This window comes from Oryctolagus cuniculus, chromosome 4 (assembly GCF_051225735.1).
Source record: "Oryctolagus cuniculus isolate XC-2025 breed Fujian yellow rabbit chromosome 4, ASM5122573v1, whole genome shotgun sequence".
Classification (NCBI taxonomy): domain Eukaryota; kingdom Metazoa; phylum Chordata; class Mammalia; order Lagomorpha; family Leporidae; genus Oryctolagus; species Oryctolagus cuniculus.
This window is the reverse complement of record NC_142870.1, coordinates 830,930-854,806: the sequence shown is the minus strand read 5'-3', so window position 1 is coordinate 854,806 and position 23,877 is coordinate 830,930. Positions and strand designations below refer to the sequence as shown.

The 23,877-nt window shown below is 63.8% G+C and overlaps 1 protein-coding gene across 1 annotated transcript; it reads left to right on the top strand.

Annotated features, from left to right (window-relative positions):
- Positions 1-20,490, top strand: COL6A1 (collagen type VI alpha 1 chain). The gene is made up of 35 exons (XM_051828004.3): positions 1-205; positions 764-893; positions 1,927-2,127; positions 3,177-3,336; positions 3,888-4,016; positions 4,110-4,130; positions 4,275-4,295; positions 4,398-4,442; positions 4,992-5,045; positions 5,444-5,488; positions 5,586-5,612; positions 6,028-6,054; positions 6,136-6,180; positions 6,278-6,331; positions 6,466-6,528; positions 8,768-8,830; positions 8,911-8,964; positions 9,136-9,171; positions 9,455-9,517; positions 10,136-10,198; positions 12,554-12,616; positions 12,793-12,855; positions 13,107-13,157; positions 14,853-14,888; positions 15,191-15,253; positions 15,390-15,455; positions 16,042-16,077; positions 16,675-16,711; positions 17,019-17,027; positions 17,369-17,502; positions 17,784-17,893; positions 18,001-18,184; positions 18,262-18,442; positions 19,100-19,129; positions 19,244-20,490. Exons 1-35 carry the CDS (start codon positions 109-111, stop codon positions 19,864-19,866), a joined length of 3,084 nt encoding a protein of 1,027 aa, XP_051683964.3. The 5' UTR covers positions 1-108; the 3' UTR covers positions 19,867-20,490.
- The last annotated feature ends 3,387 nt before the right edge of the window (positions 20,491-23,877 follow it).

The following is a 23,877-nucleotide window of genomic DNA, read 5'->3' as shown; positions in this document are numbered from 1 at the left end:
TCCCCGGCCGCCGCTGGGCCCCGCGGCAGACTCCAGCGCTCCCGCCGCCCTCAGCCTCCACCCGGACCCAGCGCTTGTCCCGTGGTGACCTGCAGGCCGGCCGGCGACATGAGGCTGGCCCGCGCCCTGCTGGCCCTGCTGCTGCAGGCCTGCTGGGTGGCCGCACAGGACCTCCCGGTGGCCTCGAAGGCCATCGCTTTCCAAGGTGAGTGGGCGGCTGCCTTGCGGGCCGGGCTTCTCCTGCTGGGAGGACCTGATGCTGCGGACCCCGTGGGGGGACCCCATCCACCCCGGCTCAGCGTCCCCTTCCAGGGCCCTCTGGGTCCCTGCCACCTCGAGCCACCATTTCCCGGGGAGTAGGGCTGGGGAATTTGAGAGGGTGTCGCCGTCCGGCGGAGACGGTGCCCAGAATTCGGTCAGTTTTCAGTCCCCATGGGCTTCCCCTTGTTAGTTCGAAGCTTTCCATGCAGGTCTTAAGCCCAAGGTGCAGAGTTCAGGAGTCGGGGCCCTTTCCCAGGGACCCTGCCCAGGGGACCCTGCCGGGGAGGGCTGGCGGAGGCGCCCTCTAACCCAGCCAGGCACCTTCGCAGGACTGGGCTGGGGTGTCTGGGGTCTCGTCCTGGCTGGGTGTCAGTGGCAGCAGCTGCCTCTCTGGCCCGGCATGGCTGGGTGGCCCCATCTGTGTGGAGCGCACTGTGGGGCGGCCGGGCAGACGAGCCCGGTGAGGCGGTGCGGGGCTCACGGGCCCTGCCCCTCGGTGCAGACTGCCCCGTGGACCTGTTCTTCGTGCTGGACACCTCTGAGAGTGTGGCCTTGAGGCTGAAACCCTATGGGGCCCTGGTGGACAAGGTCAAGGCCTTCACCAAGAACTTCATCGACAACCTGAACGACAGGTAGGGGAGCCCTGCGGGGTGGGGCAGGGCCCGGAGGCCCCACGGGTCCCTGCCTTCAAGTCAGCCGGAGAGGGTGGGGTTTGAGGTGGTCCAGTTGGCGGGCAGCTGGTGGGCAGCTGGCCAGGCAGGCCAGGGAGACGGTGCTGCGATGTGGGGTCCTAACCTGTGCCCCCAACACAGATGAACCCCAGCCCCCCTCAGGGAAGGTAGCAGCAGGTCCAGGAGCTGCTCCTGGGGTCTCACTAAGCACCCAGAACCCTACACTGCCCACATGGGCTTCAGGGCCACTCCCTAAGGGGCCTCCACACCCCTGCCGGCCCCACCCACCTCCGCAGCCCAGGGCCCCCGGAACTGACTCCGGGCTGGGGCTCCACACGCCTCGTTCCTGTGCGCACTCCATTCCCACCTGTGGGTCCCCAGGCAGTGGGTGTGGCTGTGGACAGGACCGAACCAGGGGACAAGGTGGTGGGGGAGGGACACGGGAAACAAGGCCCCAGGGTCCCACCCCCCCCCGCTGCGGGGGGCCCATAGGCTCAGCCAGGTCAGGCCCCCCTGCTGGCCACTGACCAGCACGCGGAGTCTCCAGCCCACCAGGAGGGCCGCGCACATAGCAAACACCTACGAGGCAGAGTGGACCCTCCCCCGCTGAGTGGCCGAGACGCAGACAGTGCTGGGGGCGGGGTGCCATACTGCCCATGCTCCTGTGCCTCAGTTTCTACGTCTGTGAAATGGGCAGGTGGCTGCGCCATTCCTGTTAGGATCATTGCAGGGGCGACATCACCGCATCTGTGCAGTGGACAGCGGAGTGGGCCCCCGAGGGCCCAGATGCTCTGGAGTGGGGGGCCCTGTGTCCCCCTTCCTTTGTCCCCACTGTCCCGTCCCCTGCCCCACTGCTGTCCGTAGCTCCTCTGCTGAGGCCTGAGATGCTAGTCCAGCCGTCCGGCTGTGCCCCACGGCAGGGGCCCCTGCCCGACAGGAGGCCGTGGTGTGGTGGGGGTCTCGGGCGGCTCCCCACTCTGCGTGTGGCTCCCAGGTACTACCGCTGTGACCGCAACCTGGTGTGGAACGCGGGCGCGCTGCACTACAGTGACGAGGTGGAGGTGATCAGCGGGCTCACGCGCATGCCCGCCGGCCGCGACGCGCTCAAGGCCAGCGTGGACGCCGTCAAGTACTTCGGCAAAGGCACCTACACCGACTGCGCCATCAAGAGGGGGCTGGAGGAGCTGCTCATTGGGTGAGTGCCCCTCCCCCAGCCTCGAGCCTGGCTGCTCCAGACGCCTGTCCTGGGGTGTTCATGCTGTGACTGCTGCCCCTCTACCCGGGCTCGCCCAGGACCACCCCCATCCCTCCCACCGGCTGAGCCACGCTCAAAACACGCAATGCCCTGGTCATTGGCCTCACTTTGATGGACCAGAGCTGATCTGGGCAGAGGCAGAGACAGGGAGACAGAGACAGGCAGAGACAGAGCCAGAGAGAGAGGCGGAGACAGGGAGACAGAGAGAGAGTCAGAGACAGGGAGACAGAGACAGGGAGACAGAGAGAGACACACGGAGACAGAGAGAGAGACAGGGAGACAGAGAGAGACACAGGGAGACAGAAACACAGGGGGACAGAGAGAAACACAGGGGGACAGAGAGAGAGACAGGGAGACAGAGAGAGACACAGGGAGACAGAGAGAGACACAGGGAGACAGAGAGAGACACACGGAGACAGAGAGAGACACAGGGGGACAGAGAGAGACACAGGGAGACAGAGAGAGACACAGGGAGACAGAGAGAGAGACAGGGAGACAGAGAGAGACACAGGGGGACAGAGAGAGACACAGGGAGACAGAGAGAGACACAGGGGGACAGAGAGAGACACAGGGAGACAGAGAGAGACACAGGGAGACAGAGAGAGAGACAGGGAGACAGAGAGAGACACAGGGGGACAGAGAGAGACACAGGGGGACAGAGAGAGACACAGGGAGACAGAGAGAGACACAGGGGGACAGAGAGAGACACAGGGAGACAGAGAGAGACAGAGGCAGACAGAGAGGGGCAGAGACAGCGGGACGTTGGATTCCCTGAGAGCGTCAGTCCCGGGCCGGTACCGGAGCTGTCACACCAGCTCAGAGGCGCAGCGCATGCTCTGCCCGTTTCGCCCTCTGAGCGCCGTCTGCGCGGGGTTCTTCCCAGACAGCCCTGTGGGTCCCCACAGCAGCCAGCTGCCGCTCTCAGGCTGGGGTCCCAGCTCTGCAGTCCCAGACCCTGGGAGGGGTGTCACGCTGCTGTTCCCCTCCAGGGGCTCCCACCTGAAGGAGAACAAGTACCTGATTGTGGTGACCGATGGGCACCCCCTGGAAGGCTACAAGGAGCCGTGCGGAGGCCTGGAGGATGCAGTCAATGAGGCCAAGCACCTGGGCATCAAAGTCTTCTCCGTGGCCATCACGCCCGACCACCTGGTAGGGTCCCTGTGCAAGCCAGGGCTGCCATGGCCCTGCCTCCGCACCTGCCTCCCACCTGCACAGGGGACCCACCCACGGCCACCCCACCTCCCACCTGCATGGGGGACACTCACAGCCACTCCCACCTCCCACCTCCATGGGGGACCCCCCACAGCCACCCCCACCTCCCACCTGCATGAGGGACCCCCACAGCCATCCCCACCTCCCACCTGCATGAGGGACCCCCACAGCCACCCCCACCTCCCACCTGCATGAGGGACCCCCACAGCCATCCTACCTCCCACCTGCATGGGGGCCCTCCACAGCCACCCCCGCCTCCCACCTGCATGAGGGACCCCCCCACAGCCACCCCCACCTCCCACCTGCATGAGGGACCCCCCCACAGCCACCCCCACCTCCCACCTCCATGGGGGACCCCCCACAGCCACCCCGCCTCCCTACCCTGGAGCCTCCAGTGCTGCTTGTGCCAGCCCTGGGCCCAGCCTCTTGGGGACTGGACTGAGGGTGGTGGGCCCAGGGCAGGGGCCTCACCCCTGGCCGCACCCCAGGAGCCCCGTCTGAGCATCATTGCCACGGACCACACGTACCGGCGCAACTTCACAGCGGCCGACTGGGGGCAGAGCCGTGATGCGGAGGAGGTCATCAGCCAGACCATCACCACCATCGCCGACATGATCGTGAGTGCCGGGCGGCCGGCGGCAGGCGGCGGGGGGCAGGCAGGGACAGCAGCCAGGCACCACTGACTCAACGTCTTTCCTTGCCTTTTCCAGAAAAATAACGTGGAGCAAGTGGTAAGAGCCCCGCCCCGCCCCGTCCGGCGCCCCCCGCCTGGGTCCAGGGCCGCTCCTGTGGGGACAGGGTGGCGGGCACCCGTAGGGCGCACCCTGCCAGGATTCTGACCTGTCTCCTGCGCCTCTCTCCCCCCATTCCGACAGTGCTGCTCCTTCGAGTGCCAGGTGAGTGTGGCCCACGGCCCCTCCCCCGGCACCATGACCCTCATCCGGGGTCTGGGGTCTGGGGCCTGGGTCCCGGGCTGAATGTGCCCCCCTGTCTTGCAGCCGGCCAGAGGACCTCCAGGGCCCCGGGGCGACCCCGGGTACGAGGTGAGTGGCCACGGCTGCCGGCTCCCGGGTTGGGGCAATGCGGGTTCACCTTCCGGGTGTCCGGAGCGGAGTCCACGGGGAGAGTCCAGGCATCAGGGACCTGAGGCAGTGTGGCCGCCGTGGACTCGGTCAGGTCCAGGAGGCAGCTGAGGGAGGCCCCAGCCCCTCACTCCTTGCTGGAGAAGAGTCACGGGGATTCAGGCCTGGGGTAGGCGTGGCTCACGTGGGGCGACTTGAGCACCAGAATTGGTCACCAATGTTTGCAGCTTGGGGGTTGCTTGGAACCTGCCCATTTCTGGCTTTTGCTATAAATGGTCTGATCCCTTGGCCACAGTCCATGGAGCCACAGAGCCCCCTTTAGGCCTGCGTGCTGGAGCCACCTGCCAGCCCCCCAGTGGGAGCACCAGAGAGTCACATGGCCTGAGGATGGAACAAAAGATATCAGAGGCCGTGCTGTGCGCGAGCCGGGCCCTCAGCACAGCCCAGAGTGGCCCCTGACCTTGACCTGGGCCCTCAGCACAGCCCCTGACCTTGACCTCTGTGTTACAGGGAGAACGCGGGAAGCCTGGGCTCCCAGGAGAGAAGGGAGAAGCCGGAGACCCTGTAAGTGCCTGGGACTGAAAGTGGTTTTGGGGTGCTGAGCAGCCTGAGGCTGGGGGAACCAGGCTGCAGGAACTTGGAGAGCAGCTGGGTCCTGAGCCCAGGTCACAAGCCTGTCCTCCGCGGGAGGGGGCTGGCACAGCCATTGTGCCCGCTGCCGCCCAGGCAGCCCTCCAGGCTGGCCCTGCCTGTGCCCGTGGGGGCCCAACAAAGCCCAGGACTCTGCCTGCCCCTGCCGGGGTCTCCACAAACTCCCACCCCTCTCCCAGCTCCGCCTGGCACCCCTGGTCGCCCCTCCCAGGAGCTCCACTGTGGAGACCCCAGCGGTCAGGGGTGGGGGCGGGGGGTTGTGGGGCCCGAGACTGACCCCCAGGGCATCTAACCCCTCCTTTGTGTTCCAGGGAAGACCGGGGGACCTCGGCCCTGTGGGATACCAAGGCATGAAGGTGCGTCTCCTCCGCTGGGGCCTACCCAGGCGGGGGCATCGGGAGGGTCTGGGGTCCCTGCGTGGCGCTGACGGAGCCTCCTCTTCTCTCGGTGCAGGGAGAAAAGGGCAGCCGTGGGGAGAAGGTGAGTGGGCTCGGCCGGCCCGGAGCACCCCCAGCCGGACGGGCGTGGCACGGAGGCGCTGGCGTGGCCGTCTGGAGGGGCCTGGCCAGACAGCCCTTCCAGCCCTCTGGACTGATGACCACGGAGCTCTGCGGCCTGCCAGGACCCCGGGCTGGGGGGTGGCTCCTGCCACTCGCCCCACTGTAGGGTGCAGCCTTCGGAACACAGCCCTAGCCCCTTCCCACCTGCTCCCCCCTCGTGTCCCCGGTCCCCATGGCTCCCAGCACGGACTGCGCTCCCTCAGGGTTGGGGACAGCACAGTGCTGTTCACCTGACCAGCGTGCAGCTGAGCCAGGCTTCAGCTGGGCAGAGTGGAAGGGGATGGGGCTGCTCTTGGCCCCGCAGGGGCCACCCTCACCTCCTTCTGTCTCCACAGGGCTCCAGGGGACCCAAGGGCTACAAGGTGAGTGGGGGACAGAGACGGGAGGGCACTGGGTCCGGTGCTGTCTGATCGCCCCTGACCCTGACTTCTGTGTCCACGCAGGGCGAAAAGGGCAAGAGAGGCATCGACGGAGTGGACGGCACGAAGGTAGCCGCCCTGGGGCCCTGGGCAGGCGTCGCCAGGGTGGGGCAGAGCCTCTGGTTGGCCCCGACCGCCTCATTCTCGTCCTGTCTTCTCCTTCCAGGGAGAGGCAGGGTACCCAGGCCTGCCAGGGTGCAAGGGCTCCCCTGGCTTTGACGTGAGTACCCCACGCCGGGGCTGCGGGCTCGGGGTGGAACTCAGCCCAGCCCTCCTGTGGCCCTCCCTGAGTCGCTGTGTGCAGCCCCGAAATGCTCAGGGCCGCCGTGACCACGTCTGCCATTGCCTCACCAGGGAGTTCAAGGACCCCCCGGACCTAAGGGCGACCCTGGCGCCTTCGGACTGAAAGGAGCAAAGGTCAGTGGCTCATGACCCCTGAGCACCAGCCCGGGGCCTCCTCGTCCCCCGAGTCCAGCACCGGTCAGCTTTTCAAACCGTGATGAGTGCCACCGCATTCCCTGTCCTAAACGCTCTCCTTCTCTGGCCAGACTGAATTTTCCAAATCTCTCTGCTCCGCTCCTGACTCACTGTACGACTTGCTAACGGCAGCCATGACACCCAGGCTGCAGGATGTTCTGTTACCTTGAAATCCCCTCCCCCATCAGCCAGCCCAGCATCGGCTAATTGAGGCTCCCCCAGGTCTCGAGACAGGGACACACAGCCGAGACAGGGACACACAGCCGAGACAGGCTGTCTGCCACACTGCAACAAGCACAGCCTTTAGTGCGGTCCCAGGAGAGTCCCCGTGTCCCTCTGCACCCTCACCAGCATGGCCTCCGTGTCCACGTGCCCCGGCAGCGCCTCCTCTGCACCCCCACCAGGCACCCATGGCACTGCTTACAGCATTCTAGGCTTCCTCCAGCCGGTTCTGCCGAGCTCCTCCCACTTTTCCCAGTAGACCAATCACCAGGTCTCTCCACATCTTCAGATGTAGTTAACATCAACAACCCCACTCCTGGTACCAGCTTTCTGTATTAGCGTTTCCTCAATATAGCAACTACAGTGAAGGAAGGAAGTTCATTTCAGCTATGATTTTGAGGGGTCACAGTCTAAGATTGGGGAACCCCATTGGTCTGGCAGCAGAACACATGCAGAAGAACCATGTGGGAACGAAGGAGCAGAGAGCCAGGAACACGCCATCTCCACACGTCTCTCCTTATAAAGCCACCAGGATCCATCATGAGGTTCCACCCCCCGATCAGTTACTTCCCAAAGGCCACTTTCAGACACTACAGTGCGGCTGTCTCCACCTTAATCCACGAACCCCCAGTACTCATCCATGAACCACAACACCAATCCATGAACCACAACACTAATCCATGAACCACAACACCAGTACATGAACCACACTAATCCATGAGCCACAACACCAATCACCAACCACAACACTAAACCACAAACCACAACACCAGTCCACAAACCACAGCACCAATCCGTGAACTACTACACCAGTCATGAACCACAACACCAGTCCACGAACCACAACACTAATCCACAAACCACAACACCAGTCCACGAACCACAACACTAATCCACAAACCACAACACCAGTCCACGAACCACAACACTAATCCACGAACCACAACACTAATCCACAAACCACAACACCAGTCCACGAACCACAACACCAGTCCACAAACCACAGCACCATTCCATGAACTACCACACCAATCATGAACCACACCAGTCCACGAACCACAACACTAATCCACAAACCACAACACCAGTCCACAAACCACAGCACCATTCCATGAACTACCACACCAATCATGAACCACACCAGTCCACGAACCACAACACTAATCCACAAACCACACCAGTCCACGAACCACAACACCAATCCACAAACCACACCAGTCCATGAACCACAACACTAATCCACAAACCACAACACCAACCCATGAACCACAACACCGATCTGCCAGCTGTTAATGTAAGATTTGGAGACCAAGACCTTAACACACAGACTTGGGGCCGCCCAGGTGAGTGCTCCAAGCACAGCCACTGCCACATCAGAACTTGCGCTGGAGCTACGTTCCCGCCCTGCAGCTGAAGCCTCAGCCCTGGTCTGAGCAGCCCGGCCATGTGTGGCCAGTGGCTGTGGAGAGCCCACGGTGAACACTGTGTGGCCAGTGGCTGTGGAGAGCCCACGGTGAACACTGTGTGGCCAGTGGCTGTGGAGAGCCCACGGTGAACACTGTGCAGCTGCCCGAGAGCCTCCCTCCTCACAGTGGCTCGAGCCTCAGGGGTCCTTCCCCACCCCCAGGGCAGAGGGTGAGGCGTGAAGAGCCGGGGTTTTCTCCAGGTTCTCCCTGTGGCAGGAAGTGCTAGGGAGGGCGAGGATGGGTGTTCACCGTGGCGCGAACAAGGGCTTGGGTGTGTCCCTGCCGGCCTGAGATTCGGGTCTCCCAGTTCACTGCCTGGCAAACGGACCCAGTTCAGGTGGGATTTGGCAGTGGGTTGAGGTGCTTGGCAACACTGGTCAGAGCTGCCTGAGGCCTGGGGAAGGAGGGTGGGCAGGGCCCCCAGAGAGCCCTGACCCAGCCCCCCTGGGCTGCACCCAGAGCCTGTGCCTCTGACCCTTGACCTTCCCCAGGGGGAGCCTGGAGCAGACGGGGAGCCTGGAAGACCCGGGAACACAGGCCCTCCTGGAGACGAGGTGAGAGCACCTGGGGCAGCTCCAGTGGCACGGGCTGTGGGGTGCAGGGGCTGACACTCATGGTGTCCCGTCCTCCTCAGGGTGAGCCCGGAGAGCCCGGTCCCCCCGGAGAGAAGGGAGAGGCTGGAGACGAGGTGAGCCCCCCCCCCACCGCAGGCCTCGCCCCCCGCAGGCTGCGCCCAAGCCCACACCTCCCACAGCCTCACCTCCCCACCCTGAGGCTGCATCCCCTCCCACAGCCTCAGCCCCCACCAGGCTGCGCCCCTCCCACAGACTAACATGGCCTTTGCTCCTCCCAACTGCAGGGCAACGCAGGACCCGACGGGCCTCCCGGAGACAGGGTGAGTCCTGGCTGCAGGCGGCCGCAGCCCAGGCCACGTGGCCCCTCCATCCCCACCCCCGTGAGGCCAGGCCAGGCGCTCCAGGCAGGACAGCCTTGCCTCTGTGCTCCTGGCTGCTCTGCCCTGGGAATAGCGCTGGCGTCATCCGGGGTCTTCTGGGGTCTGGAGGCTGGCGGGAGCTGAGCGGCCAGGAGCTCCAGCCTCTGTGATGGGGGGTGGACAGGGATCCTGCTTGGGGGGGGGCGTCAGCAGGGTTGTGAGCCCCCCACACCTCTCCACACAGGGTGGCCCTGGAGAGCCAGGACCCCGGGGGACCCCAGGCGTGCGGGGGCCGAGAGGAGACCCGGTAAGTTGCACTCTGAGAAGGGCCCTGGAATACGAGACACCCACACAGCCCTGGCCACCTCCATTTGGCCCGACCACGTCCTGCCGGCCCAGCCCGGCTGGCTTCTGCCCCCACACCCCCCACTCCTTGGTTTTTGCCTTGTGGGAGGTGGTCACAGTGCCCACCACAACCTCGACACGGGCAGCCCTGACCCTGGTGGGGAGCGGAGCCCTGGCCATGCCACAGGCGCCTGTCAGGGGCAGGGTTGGGGGCTCACGGCTTGCTCTTGGAGGCCCCCATGCAGGCAGCAGGGCAGGGCAATGCAGCCGACCCCTCCCAAACCCACCCTCTGAGGACAGGAGTGGGACTGGGGCCAAGCAGGGCGTCCAGGTGCCCAAGGAGGAGGGCAGGGAGAGGCCTCGGAGGCAGGGACCCCAGGAGGAGCTGCCGCCTTGCTGAGGCTCCCAAGAAATCGGCTGCGGTGTGTGGGTGTAGAGGGCAGGGCCAGGACAGGGCACTTGTGGAGGAGAAGTTCGGGGCTGCCCGCCACTGTGGACGGCAGCGCCTGCAGCCCTCACCTGCTGGCTGCCTGGGGCCCTGGGTCCCGACCTGCACCCTCATGGGCTCCTTTCTCCCCAGGGTGAAGCTGGACCCCAAGGTGACCAGGGCAGAGAGGGCCCCGTCGGCATCCCAGGAGACCCGGTAGGCTGTGCTGGGTGGGGGCTGGGTCAGCCACGTCGTGGGTTGGGTCCTGTGGGGGAAGGGGCCCCCGAGGCTCAGCCACGGGTGTCCCGGTTCCAGCTCTGGGCCCTTCCTTCAGGGTCCATGTCTCGTGGACAGAAGGGCCACCTGAGCCAGTGCAGGAGGGCCTGGGGGCTGCCTGGGCCTGTCTGGGTGAGGGTGGGGCCCGGCTCCTGTGCCCCCCAGCCTCATTGGCTCAGGGACCCCTCTGGGGGCTGCCAGGATGCACAGATGAATGAGCAGGCCCTGCGCTGGCCTCGTGCTCTGGCCCTCGGAGAGTGGGAGGGCACTGGGGGTGTGCAGCAGCAGGTGTGAGGAGTAGGTGGGACCATGGGTGGGGACAGGGCGGGCCCGAGGGCACCCAGAAATGGACTTCCCAGTCCCCCAGGTAGGTGGTAGAGTGGGTGAGACAGGCAGCCCCTGGCTGGGGTGCCCGAAATGGGACACTGGGGCACAGGGCAGAGCATTCGTGTGGTCGGTGGTAGATTTAGGGTCGTGAGCAGGTAGAAGGTTCTGGATGTCCAGGATGTGAGCAAGACCTCCCAGAGACCATGCTGGGGGACAGGAGGGTGTAGGTCTGATAGAGAGAAGGTCCAGGTGGTCAGCAGGCGGGGATGGGGGAGGGGCACCCTGCTGGCGGTGGGGGAGGGGGAGGGCCCACCTTGCTGTCCTCACTCATCTCTGTCCTCTGGGCCCCTGTCCTGGATTCCACAGGGTGGCCCTGGGCAGGTGGGCAGGCGGTCAGCACGGTTCTGGTTCTCGCTACTGTAACACAGCAGCAGAGGCCGAGAGCCAAGGCCAGGCGCAGGGCTCCAGCCGAGTGTGCGCGTCTGCCTGTCTGCCTGTTCCCCGCTGGGTGTTGTTGACCCGGGGCCGGTGTTTCCCGTCCATGGATACCATGGCTCGGACCCTGCGCTCACGTCTGCCCTCCGTGGCGTTCACCTCATGCACTGCCTTGTGTGCCCCATCTTTGTTCTTCTGAACTTGGGGGTGGGATTGGAGGGTGTGGGCCTCGCCGGCTGTCTCCGGGGACGTGAGCCGGGGCATCCGGGGTGAGCGTGCAGCCATCTTTGCCGGCGAATTTTCATTTCTGGTGGACGCAGCGCTTTTGCACCTGTTGTGGGGCAGAGGAGCGTGGCTGATCCGTCTGTGAAGGTCGGAACAGGGCAGGTGCATCCCAGCTCCTCCAACACCCGTCACCTCTGCTACTGGGGACCCCGGCCCTAGACTGTGGTGGATCACACACGCCTAACCCCTCCCGGGACCACCGTCCCTGCTCCCCCCGGTCTTGAGCTCAGCTCCCAGCTTTTGCGCCTGAGGGAGGCCAGGCAGCCTGGCCTTCCTGGGCCTGGCTTGCTTCCCTGGACGGTGACCAGTTCTGTCCACGTCGGCACTCCGTCTCTTGATGGCCTCATGGTGCCCCTTGGGGCGGGGCGAGGGTGCAGCTGTCTCTGTCAGATCGACTTCCTCTCCCTTGGTCGCACACCTGGGGAGAAAGCTGGGTGCGTGGGGGACCTGCCCAGCTCCTGGGCTCCTTCTGGCCTACCTGGTCTGTCTGGGAGGGGTCCCCACCTCCATGTCCTCAGAGCAAGCTCTTGGGGCCCAGGGGCACCTGTCAGACAAGACCCCTTGCTGCCCACCTGTCTGGCCCAGAGCACACCTTCCCTCCCCAAGTCTGTCTTGGGGCCCAGGTGCAAGCCCTCTTCACCCTGGGTTGGGAGGCCTAGGTGTAGTCATGTCCGTGTGCAAAGCCTGCTGGGGGATGTGGCTAGGTGGGGCGTGTGTGGCTCTGACAGCAGCACTGGAGGTCTGAGGGGTTGGGGCAGGGATGGTAACACCCAGGAGCCCCTGAGTCATGGGGGCAGGAGGGACAGGGGCCACACGGGGGTCCAGGAGCCTCATGAGATGCGGCGGGGCCGCGTCAGCCGCAGAGCACGAGTGGGAACCCCAGGGAGGAGGGCGGGTGGCTCCTGCCTCTGCGGCTGTGCTCCAGTCAGGTGACAAGCATGGCTGAGGGTGAGGAGGGGGCTGAAGCCCCTGCCAGTGCCCACCCAGGTCACCCATGGAGGCGTTAGTAGGAGCTGCCCTCAAGGCCCCCACCTGGCCAAGGGGGCCGTGAGCGAGGCTCAGCTTTCGCTGCTGGGGGTGGGGTGAGAGGCAGCCGCAGGCCCACCCTGCAGGGCAAGGAGGGACAGGTGGTCTGCGACCTGGAGAGACCCTGGTGCTGGCAGCCACAGCCCCCCTGGAGCCACCGAGGGCAGTCCCTCCCTTGGACGTGGAGGGAGGGCTGGGTCTTACGGGGCGTGTTCTCCACAGGGTGAGGCCGGCCCCATCGGACCTAAGGGCTACCGAGGCGATGAGGGTCCCTCAGGGCTCGAGGTGAGCACGTCCCAGCCCCACCCTGCCCCTGCCTGCCACACTGGGGCCAGCCCCGCGTGTCCCCCAGCCCGGCCCCAGGCGTCTCCTCTCCCACGGTGCCCGCCCTCCCCAAGAAGACACTGTGAGCCTGAACCTGCGCCGACCCAGCCCGGGCAGTCACTCGAGCCTTTCCTTAGGGTCCCCGAGGAGCCCCAGGACCGGCCGGGCCCCCTGGAGACCCGGGGCTGATGGGCGAGCGGGTAAGTCTCTGGGCACAGGCCCCAGCAGTGAGCCGGCCGCCGGGGCTCTGACTTACGGGACAGGCATCACCCTCGGGCCCCCCGGCTCCCTGTCCAGTCCAGGGAGAGGCTGAGGGGGCCGGCAGGGCAGTGCAGAGGGGCTGCCTCCCCGCGGGCGGGAGGACCCGTGCAGGACCCGGCCGTGTGCCTGGGCTGTCCGGGGGCTGCCCACCCAGCACTCCACAGTGACAGGACCCTGCTCTGCTCCCCAGGGCGAGGACGGCCCCCCTGGAAACGGCACTGAGGGCTTTCCCGGCTTCCCTGTAAGTAGTCCCAGTGCCCTGAGACACAGAGGCCTGCACTCATCCCTGCCCCTGTCCTGGAAACAGGCTCCCTCGTCCTGGCTCCCTTGTCCCGGCTCCCTCATCCCAGCTCCCTCGTCCCGGCTCCCTCATCCTGGGCTCCCTCATCCCGGCTCCCTCATCCTGGCTCCCTCATCCCGGGCTCCCTCATCCTGCTCCCTCATCCTGGCTCCCTCATCCTGGGCTCCCTCATCCCGGCTCCCTCATCCTGGCTCCCTCATCCTGCACTCCCTCGTCCCGGCTCCCTCATCCCAGCTCCCTCGTCCCGGCTCCCTCCTCCTGGCTCCCTCCTCCTGGCTCCCTCCTCCTGGCTCCCTCATCCTGGCTCCCTCCTCCTGGCTCCCTCTTCCTGGCTCCCTCCTCCTGGCTCCCTCATCCTGGCTCCCTCATCCTGGCTCCCTGGTCCCGGCTCCCTCATCCTGCTCCCTTGTCCCGGCTCCCTCATCCCAGCTCCCTCGTCCCGGCTCCCTCATCCTGGTTCCCTCCTCCTGGCTCCCTCCTCCTGGCTCCCTCATCCTGGCTCCCTCATCCTGGCTCCCTGGTCCCGGCTCCCTCATCCTGCTCCCTCGTCCCGGCTCCCTCATCCTGGCTCCCTCCTCCTGGCTCCCTCCTCCTGGCTCCCTCATCCTGGCTCCCTCATCCTGGCTCCCTCCTCCTGGCTCCCTCATCCTGGCTCCCTCATCCTGGCTCCCTGGTCCCGGCTCCCTCATCCTGCTCCCTCGTCCCAGCTCCCTCATCCCAGCTCCCTCGTCCCGGCTCCCTCATCCTGGCTCCCTCCTCCTGGCTCCCTCCTCCTGGCTCCCTCATCCTGGCTCCCTCATCCTGGCTCCCTGGTCCCGGCTCCCTCTTCCCAGCTCCCTCGTCCCGGCTCCCTCATCCCGGGCCCCCTCATCCTGGGCTCCCTCGTCCCTGGATCCCTCGTCCTGATTCCCTTGTCCCTGGATCCCTCGTCCCTGGATCCCTCGTCCTGGGCTCCCTCGTCCTGGGCTTCCTTGTCCAGGCTCCCTCATCCCAGCTCCCTCGTCCCGGCTCCTTGTCCCAGCTCCCTCACCCTGGCCCCCTCATCCTGGGCTCCCTCGTCCCAGGCTCCCTGGTCCCAGGTTCCCTCATCCCGGGCTCCCTCATCCTGGGCTCCCTCGTCCCTGGATCCCTTGTCCTGACTCCCTTGTCCCTGGATCCCTCGTCCCTGGATCCCTCGTCCTGACTCCCTTGTCCCTGGATCCCTCGTCCCTGGATCCCTCGTCCCGGACTCCCTCATCCAAGTTCCCTCGTCCTGGGCTTCCTCCTCCTGCGCTCCCTCATCCTGGCTCCCTCGTCCTGGGCTTCCTCGTCCTGGGCTTCCTTGTCCCAGCTCCCTCACCCTGGCCCCCTCATCCCGGGCTCCCTCATCCTGGCCCCCTCATCCCGGGCTCCCTCGTCCCTGGCTCCCTCGTCCTGGCTCCCTCATCCCGGCTCCCTCGTCCTGGGCTCCCTCATCCTGGGCTTCCTCGTCCTGGCTCCCTCGTCCCAGGGACTCTTGCCTGGTGGGTTGGGCCTGGGTGAAGAATCTGGTGACTGGGAAGCTGCCAAGCCTGGGGCCCCACCGCCAGTAGCCCTTTAACTGACCTCTGACCTGTCCCAGAGCCTGGTGTAATGGCCCTGTCTCTCGTCCCACAGGGGTACCCAGGCAGCAGGGGTCCTCCTGGCATAAATGTGAGTACCCACCCCTCGTCCCTGTCTGCTCAGCTACAGGCGTACAAACACAACTCCCATGCATGTGCGAACTCACAGTGTGCCATGTATGCACCCACGCACACATGCAGATGGCGTATATGTGTGCTCACTGCGAAGACACAGTGTCCACACGTGTTCACACATGAAGACACGGGGCGTGTGCTCATGTGTGCAGGCTTACATGCACAGAAGTATATATGCACACGCCTGGTGGCACGCCCACACCCTCCTCCGTGGGACCTGCCATCCCGCTAACCTTCCTGCCCTCCTGTCATCTACAGGGCACAAAAGGCTACCCCGGCCTCAAAGGGGACGAGGGTGAACCTGGAGACCCTGGAGAAGACGTGAGTCGGGGGAGGGGTGGGCAGAGCCACAGCACAGAGGAGTGGAGCAGGGCTGGCGCCGTGGGGCTGCAGACCCGCAGGAGGAGGCCAATGCCCACACTGAGCGGCTGGGCTGACCAAGGCTGTCTCTCTCCAGAACAACCAGGTCTCACCCCGCGGTCCCAAAGGGGCGAAAGGATACCGAGGCCCCGAGGGCCCCCAGGTAGGCTGATGTGGCCCTGGGCCGGGCAGGGGTGTAACCGGGGTCCCAAGGCCACAGAAGTTGGGGAGAGTGGGGCAGGGGCAGGTGGGGCTGTCGGGAGTGAGTCTGGTCCCTGGGGCGGAGACCACACACATGGGAGGGGCTGGTCACCAGGGCGAGGGACGATGCCTCCTGCCGGAGTCCCGGCCTGTGGAGCTACTGTTGTCATGTGGCAGTAGTCTCTGCTCACCGTCCCTGGGGGGTGGGGGAGGGGATGTGTGTGTAAGTGATCAGGGAGGGGTCGTCCCCTTGGGGGGGTGGAGTGGATCAGGGAGGGGTCGTCCCCTGGGGGGGTGGAGCTGATCAGGGAACAGTCGCCGTGTGTGTGTGTGTGTGTGTGTGTGTGTGTGTGTAGAGTGGATCAGGGAGGGGTCCTCCCCGGGGAGAGGAAGATAATTGCTCAGAGCGCGGGTTTTCTGGGGCAGGGGTGGAACTGATGGGGAACTGGGTTGGGGGACTTGTGGAGGGCCAGAGGGTATGAGGAGGGGTCCCTCAGATCCGGAAGCTGTGGACACCTGCTCAGAGCCCTCTCTGTCACTGTTGACAGGGACCCCCAGGACACACGGGACCACCTGGGCCAGACGTAAGTGGGTGTCTGTGAACATTCCCTGAGGCTGAGCAGTACTGCTGGGACCCTGCACACAGATGGGGCAGCTGTGGAAGGGGTGCTGGGGCCTCCCATGGGGGACTGGTGATGACCACAGGGACACACATGACCATGGGGACACATGATGACAACAGGGACATGGGATGACCACCACACAGACATGTGATGACCACATGGACATGAGATGATCACAGGGACATATGATGACCTCGGGACATATGATGACCACCACAAAATCATGAGATGACCACAGGAACGCATGATGACCATGGGGACACATGATGGCCATGGGGGACACATAATGACCACCACAAAGACATGAGATGATCACATGGACACGGGATGATCACATGGACACGGGATGACCACAGGGACGCATGATGACCGTGGGGGACATGTGACTGCCAGGTGTGGATGACCACATCAGGTGCTCAGGCCTGTGGCCAGGATCCACAGGCAGGGCCAAACACACCCAGGAAGTCAGAGCTCCCTGTCCAGACCCAGCACTGCACCCAGAGCCCGGGGCCCAGGCTGGGGGCTGGCCGCCCACACCAGCGATGGCTCTCTCCCCAGGAATGCGAGATCTTGGACATCATCATGAAGATGTGCTGTGAGTATGGCAGCCCGCAGCGGCAGCTCAGTGAGGAGGAGCAGTGGCCCGAAGCCCAGCACAGGCTCTCGGGGGGCATGGGGAAGGCGGGGACCGGCCCTGCGGGTACGGGGCCAGCCACGTGGACAGGGCTGTCTCCTGCCCCATGGGTGCCTCACTCTCGGGGGCCCTGGGTCCAGGCCTGGGGCCTCCCACACGCAGCCGGCCCCAAGGATGAACACACAGCCCACTGCGAGGGTCGGGGCCTGGAGTCTGGAGTGGGTCCCCGTGAGCCCTGGCGTCTGACTGTGCTGTGCTCTCTCCGCAGCGTGCTGTGGTGAGTGCCGCTCCTGCCTCTCCCTCCGTGGATGCCTGCCACCTCGGGCTCCCCACCACTCGCCAGCCGCCCACTGCTCCCGCCGCTGCCTCCCTGAGCAGTGGGGGCTGCAGGGCTGCCGCCCATACCTGCTCTGTTCCCCAGGAAGTTACCAGCGGCAGGCGGGGCCGGGAGCCAAGCCCTGCCTGCTCCCCCATTCTCCCCGTGGGCTTGGGGCCCAACTCGAGGAGGGGGCAGAGAACAACTGTTGCGGACAGGGGGTGGCAGAGCCAGGCGGGACCCCTGCCGGGGAGGGGCGGGCTGGGAGACTGGGACTGAGGCCGACCCCGCCCCTACCCCAGAGTGCAGGTGCGGCCCCATCGACATCCTGTTCGTCCTGGACAGCTCTGAGAGCATCGGCCTGCAGAACTTCGAGATCGCCAAGGACTTCATCATCAAGGTCATCGACCGGCTGAGCAGGGACGAGCTGGTCAAGGTGAGGCGCCCGACTCTGCTGCGTGGAGCTCTGCAGGCCCCAACAGCTCTGCTGGTGACGAGGTGCAGGGCACCCAGGGCCCGCTCAGCCCCCGTAGCTCCTGAGCAGCCGGCCCATGGCTCCAGGCTCCTTGCCCGTGGCCAGAACACAGGGGGCCCAGGGAGGCCTGGTTCCCAGGACACCCTGCACAAAGGGTTGGGCGGGGGTCCTGGGACCCTGGTGGACACCCAGGGAGACGCGTGGTCCTGCAGTCCCCAACACGGCTGCGCCCGCTCCTGCAGTTCGAGCCGGGGCAGTCGCACGCAGGCGTGGTGCAGTACAGCCACAACCAGATGCAGGAGCACGTGGACCTGAGGAGCCCCAGCATCAGGAACACGCAGGACCTCAAGGAGTGAGTGCACGGCCGCGGGGCACGGGGGCCACCAGCACCCCACCCAGGCCCCGGCCCCTCATGGGGACAGGCACGGCCCCGCCTGAGGGTGCTCCCTCTCCGTGCAGGGCCATCAAGAAGCTGCAGTGGATGGCGGGCGGCACGTTCACGGGCGAGGCTCTGCAGTACACCCGGGACCGGCTGCTGCCGCCCACCCCGAACACACGCATCGCCCTGGTCATCACCGACGGGCGCTCCGACACCCAGAGGGACACCACGCCCCTCAGCGTGCTCTGCGGCCCCGACATCCAGGTGGGCCCGAGGGCCTTTCTCCGTGAGAGCAGGGTGGAGCCGCCGGCCCGACGCTGACCCTGTCCCCGGCCCCGCAGGTGGTCTCCGTGGGCATCAAGGATGTGTTTGGCTTCACGGCGGGCTCCGACCAGCTCAACGTCATTTCCTGCCAGGGGCTGGCGCCCCAGGGCCGGCCCGGCATCTCGCTGGTCAAGGAGAACTACGCAGAGCTGCTGGACGACAGCTTCCTCAAGAACATCACCGCCCAGATCTGCATAGGTGGGCACCGCGCTGGGAGGGCCGCACCGGGCTGGGAGGGCTGCGCCGGGCTGGGAGGGCCACGCTGGGCTGGGAGGGCTGCGCTCGGGAGCTGGCCCTGCATGGCCGCGCCGGCAGCAGCACTGTGGCACCTCTAACACAGGGCCCCACGCTGGCCCGCCATGACCGCCCAGCCGCCTCACGCTCGTGGCTTTGCACGAGCAAAGGAGGAGGTGGGGACTGTATGCCTCACGGCCGCCCACTCCAAACCCCGCACATGCTAGCCACATCATCCGGCTGGGCCCAGGGGTCAGTCTCAACTCCACGCTGCGGGCAACGGACGACAGCAGGAGGGAGCTGCCGGCACCAGACACGGGCCTTCTCCCCTGACGGGCACGTGGTCGACAGGCAGCCACGTGCCTGACCAGAGGACAGCCTCCCTGCCCCAGGGCCTTGGTCTCCCGAGGGCCCAGCACGGGGCTGGTGTGAGGACCGGCAGAGGCTGGGGCTGCGTGTCACCCGAGAGACACGGGTGGGCCACGCAGGGGTGGGCGAGGACAGAGGCGGCCTCCTGGGAGGGTCTGCTGGGAGCGGGGCCACACGGTGCTCCGGCATCGCCTGGTGGCGTTCACGGGGGCACTGCCAGGCTCACGCTGCGTGGGGCTCTTTCCTTTACAGATAAGAAGTGCCCGGATTACACCTGCCCGAGTGAGTGCCTGCAGCCGGGGCGGGGGTGGGGGCGCCAGGAGGGGGTCCCGGCCCCTTGCCGGGCCTTCCCCTCGGGGGTCGCCACTGACAGCCGCCTCCCCGCTCCACCCACAGTCACGTTCTCTTCCCCGACCGACATCACCATCCTACTTGATGGCTCGGCCAGCGTGGGCAGCCACAACTTCGACACCACGAAGCGCTTCGCCAAGCGCCTGGCCGAGCGCTTCCTCTCGGCGGGCAGGACGGACCCGGCGCACGACGTTCGGGTGGCTGTGGTGCAGTACAGCGGCCGGGGCCAGCAGCAGCCGGAGCGGGCGGCCCTGCAGTTCCTGCAGAACTACACGGTGCTGGCCGGCACCGTGGACACCATGGGCTTCTTCAACGACGCCACCGACGTCAACGATGCCCTGAGCTACGTGACCCGCTTCTACCGCGAGGCCTCGCCCGCCACGGCCAAGAAGAAGGTGCTGCTGTTCTCCGACGGCAACTCGCAGGGGGCCACGGCAGAGGCCATCGAGAGGGCTGTGCAGGAGGCCCAGCGGGCGGGCATCGAGATCTTCGTGGTGGTGGTGGGCCGCCAGGTGAACGAGCCCCACGTCCGCGTCCTTGTCACTGGCAAGACGGCCGAGTATGACGTGGCCTTCGGCGAACGCCACATGTTCCGCGTGCCCAGCTACCCAGCCCTGCTACGAGGCGTGTTCTACCAGACCGTGTCCAGGAAGGTGGCACTGGGCTAGCGGTGCTGGCAGAGTGAACACGGGACACGCGTGCTCCCGGCCAGGCCGGCCAGCTGCATGTTCCTTGGAGTACAGTCAGAATCGCGGTGCACACGTGTGCTTGGCACACGTCCTCCCTGCCCCCAGCACCCACTCCCTGCCCCAAGATTCGGCCAGCCCCACACCCCCCGGATCATGCCCTCTGATCTCCGAGGAGCCGGCCACCCGGTCAGAACCCAGCTGAGCCCCTCTTCTCCTCTGGGGCTTCCGTTGTACTCTGGGGACCCTGTCCGGTGCGTCCGGCTCCTGCATGGTCCCTGGAACGCTGGCTGTGTCGTTCCCGGTGAGCCCCGGCCTGAAGGACACCTTCCTGGACGGTCCTCGGTGTCGGGCGGGGGGCCCCAGAAGCAGACCCCCCCTCTTCAGGGAACAGCAGGGAACGGGGCTCTGAGCCCAAGTACAGGTGCTGCCCAGCCGAGGGTCCCTCAGGTCCATGCAGAGGCTGTGTGGGGCACACAGCCTGGTGCCCGTGGACGGCCCAGCCCTGCCCGCACGGCCGTTCCCCCTCCCGTGTCCCCGCTGTCTGCTCTCTCCTGCCCCTTTCTCAGCTGCCCTGTCAACGGTGTTTCCCAATAAAGGTTTTTATTCTCATCCGCGGCTCCTTCCTGCGGCGAACCCTGCTCTGCCCCCACGCTGCTCACGTTCTTAAAAGTTTCAAATTTCCATGAAATCCATTTTATCATTTTTTCCTTCCTTGAACTTAACTTACATTGCAATATCTTCTTCAATCCCTGTGCAGTTTATTTTTTTTAAGCTTTATTTATTTATTTGTGAGGCAGTTACAGACAGAGAAAGGGCAAGACAGAGAGAGAGGTCTTCCATCTGCTGGTTCACTCCCCCAATGGCCGCAATGGCTGGAGCTGGGCCGATCCAAAGCCAGGAGCCAGGAGCTTCTTAGGGGTCTCCCATGCCACGTCAGCTATGCCACACTGGCCATACCATGCCAGCCACGCTACACCAGCCACACCATTCACGACACATCTGCAGGCAGACGTGGGAATGCATTAGCAGGGAGCTGGATCAGAAGCCTGGCCAGACTTGTCGGGATGCTGGCTTAGCAAGCAGTGGTTTAACCCACCAGATCACAACGGGCCCATCAAGACCTTTCAGAACACAAAAACACAAACCGTAAAATAAAAGTATTAGACATAAAAATGGAAGGATCCGAGAAAACAACTGCAAACAGTGTCTAAAAAGGGCTGCATTCAGAAAAGCTGCTGGACCCTTACAACCAGGCCAGGTGGACAGGCTGGCCGGCCGCTCTGCCCGCTCAGCGATGCCTCCGCGGCACCCGGCAGGCCCCAGCGGGGGACACATCCGCTGGGTAAGTCCTTGGCTGATGGCCACTGCTGCACTGCTGTGTGTCCCTGCGAGAACAGGGCCAGCCTGTGGCTGCTATGCTGCGTCCTGGTCACCTGTGCCAGGGAAGCTCCACCCATCGCCCGCAGCCATCGGGGCCCTCCCAGCCCCGGCGCACGCGGCAGAGCGGATCCCACACCGCAGGTCCGACACCAGTGAAAGAGCTCTCGGGACATAACGCTGCACGACTGGGATGTCTGTGGTTTGTCTCCACCAAAACTCGGGTTGGAGTTTAACACCCGTGGGAGGCCGCCAGAGAGTGGGAACGTCACCCCACGGTGGTGTCCACAGCAGAGGTCCTCGGGGGTGACGGGTGAGACGAGGCCACCAGGGCGGAGCCGATGGCTTCACAGGCAACCAGAGGACACGCATGTGTACACACACACTCTTACACGCGCATGCACACACATTCACACAGACTCACACTCATACACTCAAATTCACAGTGCACACATACACACATACACTATGTGCACATTCACAAATACACACATGCACACACAAACTTGTCTCATATACGCATGTGCTCACACGCACACATATGCACTCATACATTTATATACACATGCAGACTTGTACACACACTCAGGCTAATGCACTGACATACACATGTGCACACATTCACACTCATGTACACATTCATATGTACAGACTCATGCACTCACACTCATATACACACATGTATACATGCATGTGCACACACATCTACATGCAGACTCACATACACGTGCACGTATACATGCATGCTCACACTCATACAGACTCATACTGTCACATTCATACACACATGTGTGCACACTCATACATACACACTCCTCCATGCACTCAAATGAACACATTTATACACTCATGCACCCACATTCACACACATGCACACACACACACGTACATTCACATATACCTGCAGATGCATATACTCACATTCACTCATATAACATGTGCACACAGGCTCATACACATGCACATAGCCACACACACACACACGCACAGTCATATGTACACATGCGCACACACTCATAGATTCCTATGCACATGCACATTTATACACACATGCACAAAAACATTCATACACATAGAGGCACACATATACACATGTGCACACACTTATATACATGTGCAAACACATGCATACTCATACATATATGTGTGCACACCACACTCATACATGCACAACCATATATATAATGTTGGCGTATATGTACACATAGAAACACACATGTGCACACAAACTCAAAAACCGTATGTACTCTTCCACATAATTGCACATGCTCACACAGTCTCATTGACACACACACGTCTCTCACCTCGGAATGCCAAGGTCATCACCAGATGTGGCCCCTCAACTTTGACCTCGAGCACCACGAGCTGAGATAAGCCTCTCCTTTATGGTTGTCCAGCCTGCGGTACTGTATCACGCGACAGAAAGGGGGCTGAGACAACGGCCCAACACGACTGAGCAGCAGTTTCAGTGGGGCAGGAAACAAAGCAGTGCACACCCACCAGGAGGGCTCCACCCGTGGGACCCGCAAGCTAAGCTGCAGCCGTCACAGGGTCTGCTGATGGAAACCCCCTGCTCAACCTTAGCGGTCAAGACGCCTGTTAAAGAGGCCACGTCCCACATCAGAGTCCCTGCTCCGCGCCTGGCTCGTTTCCTGCCGATGTGGGTCCTGAGAGGCAGCCAGTGCCAACTCCCTGGGGAGACCCACCTGGCGCCCCCTGCTCCGAGCTCTGGCCACAGCCCAGGGTCAGCTGTCGTGACTAGCAGACGGAAGCTCTCTCTGTCTGCATGTTCTATCTCCCCAGTAAATACAAAGTAAAATAAATAAATACAAATGACATACCCCTTTTAAAAATTCAAATAGCTCTCTGATAAACCTGCAATTCCTCTCCAGGCCCTTATCGAGAACCATGAAAACCCCCCTGCAAGCAAGCCCTGCATGCATGATTTCAAACATTCTGTGCTACATGTTTTAAACACTCTCTGGGGGAAGCACAAATCCACTCAGAATTCCTAGGAAATGACAGAACACTCCACCTCAGAACGCGGGTGCCCCTCGGGCAGCACCCGTGGGCAAAAGGTCTTCTGTCTACCACGAACTAACACAGGAGTGGGCACTGGAGCTGGCGTCCGGACACCCACATCCCACACTGGGTGCTCTGGCTCCCAACCCTGCTTCCTGCCAGGACACAGCCCGGGGGGTGCGTGACGACTCTGACAGTGGGGACCTGGACCGAGCCCTCAGCTCACAGCTCTGGCCCTGGTCATGGGGTGTTGTTGGCATCTGGGGACTGAACAACAGAGAAGAGCGCTCTCTCTCTGCCTCTCAAAAAAAGAAAGAAAGATAAATTAAGTAAATATTTAACTTAAAGATTAGTAAGAATTAAATAAGAGTAGCCCCTAGTAAGGACAAAGTAAAAAATTACAGTTATAAAGCAGAAAAAGAGTTGAATTAACAAATAAAAACATAACTCCTAAAAACAACTCACTAGATCCCAACAGGAATGGGGAAGGGGTGCCCCTGTCTCCCCTGCAGATCCAGTTCCAGCAAAGTCGAGGCTAGTGACAGAGACACCACTGACACGCAGGAGAGTGACCAAGATGGCAGAACACAA

What these genes read in the sequence shown, in the direction of transcription:
- COL6A1 (XM_051828004.3), top strand. Translation starts at nt 109, where the DNA reads ATGAGGCTGGCCCGCGCCCTGCTGGCCCTGCTGCTGCAGGCCTGCTGG. An exon ending in GAAGGCCATCGCTTTCCAAG is followed by an intron (nt 206 to 763) that starts GTGAGTGGGCGG and finishes CCCTCGGTGCAG; the next exon opens with ACTGCCCCGTGGACCTGTTC. An exon ending in AGGGAGAAGCCGGAGACCCT is followed by an intron (nt 5,046 to 5,443) that starts GTAAGTGCCTGG and finishes TTTGTGTTCCAG; the next exon opens with GGAAGACCGGGGGACCTCGG.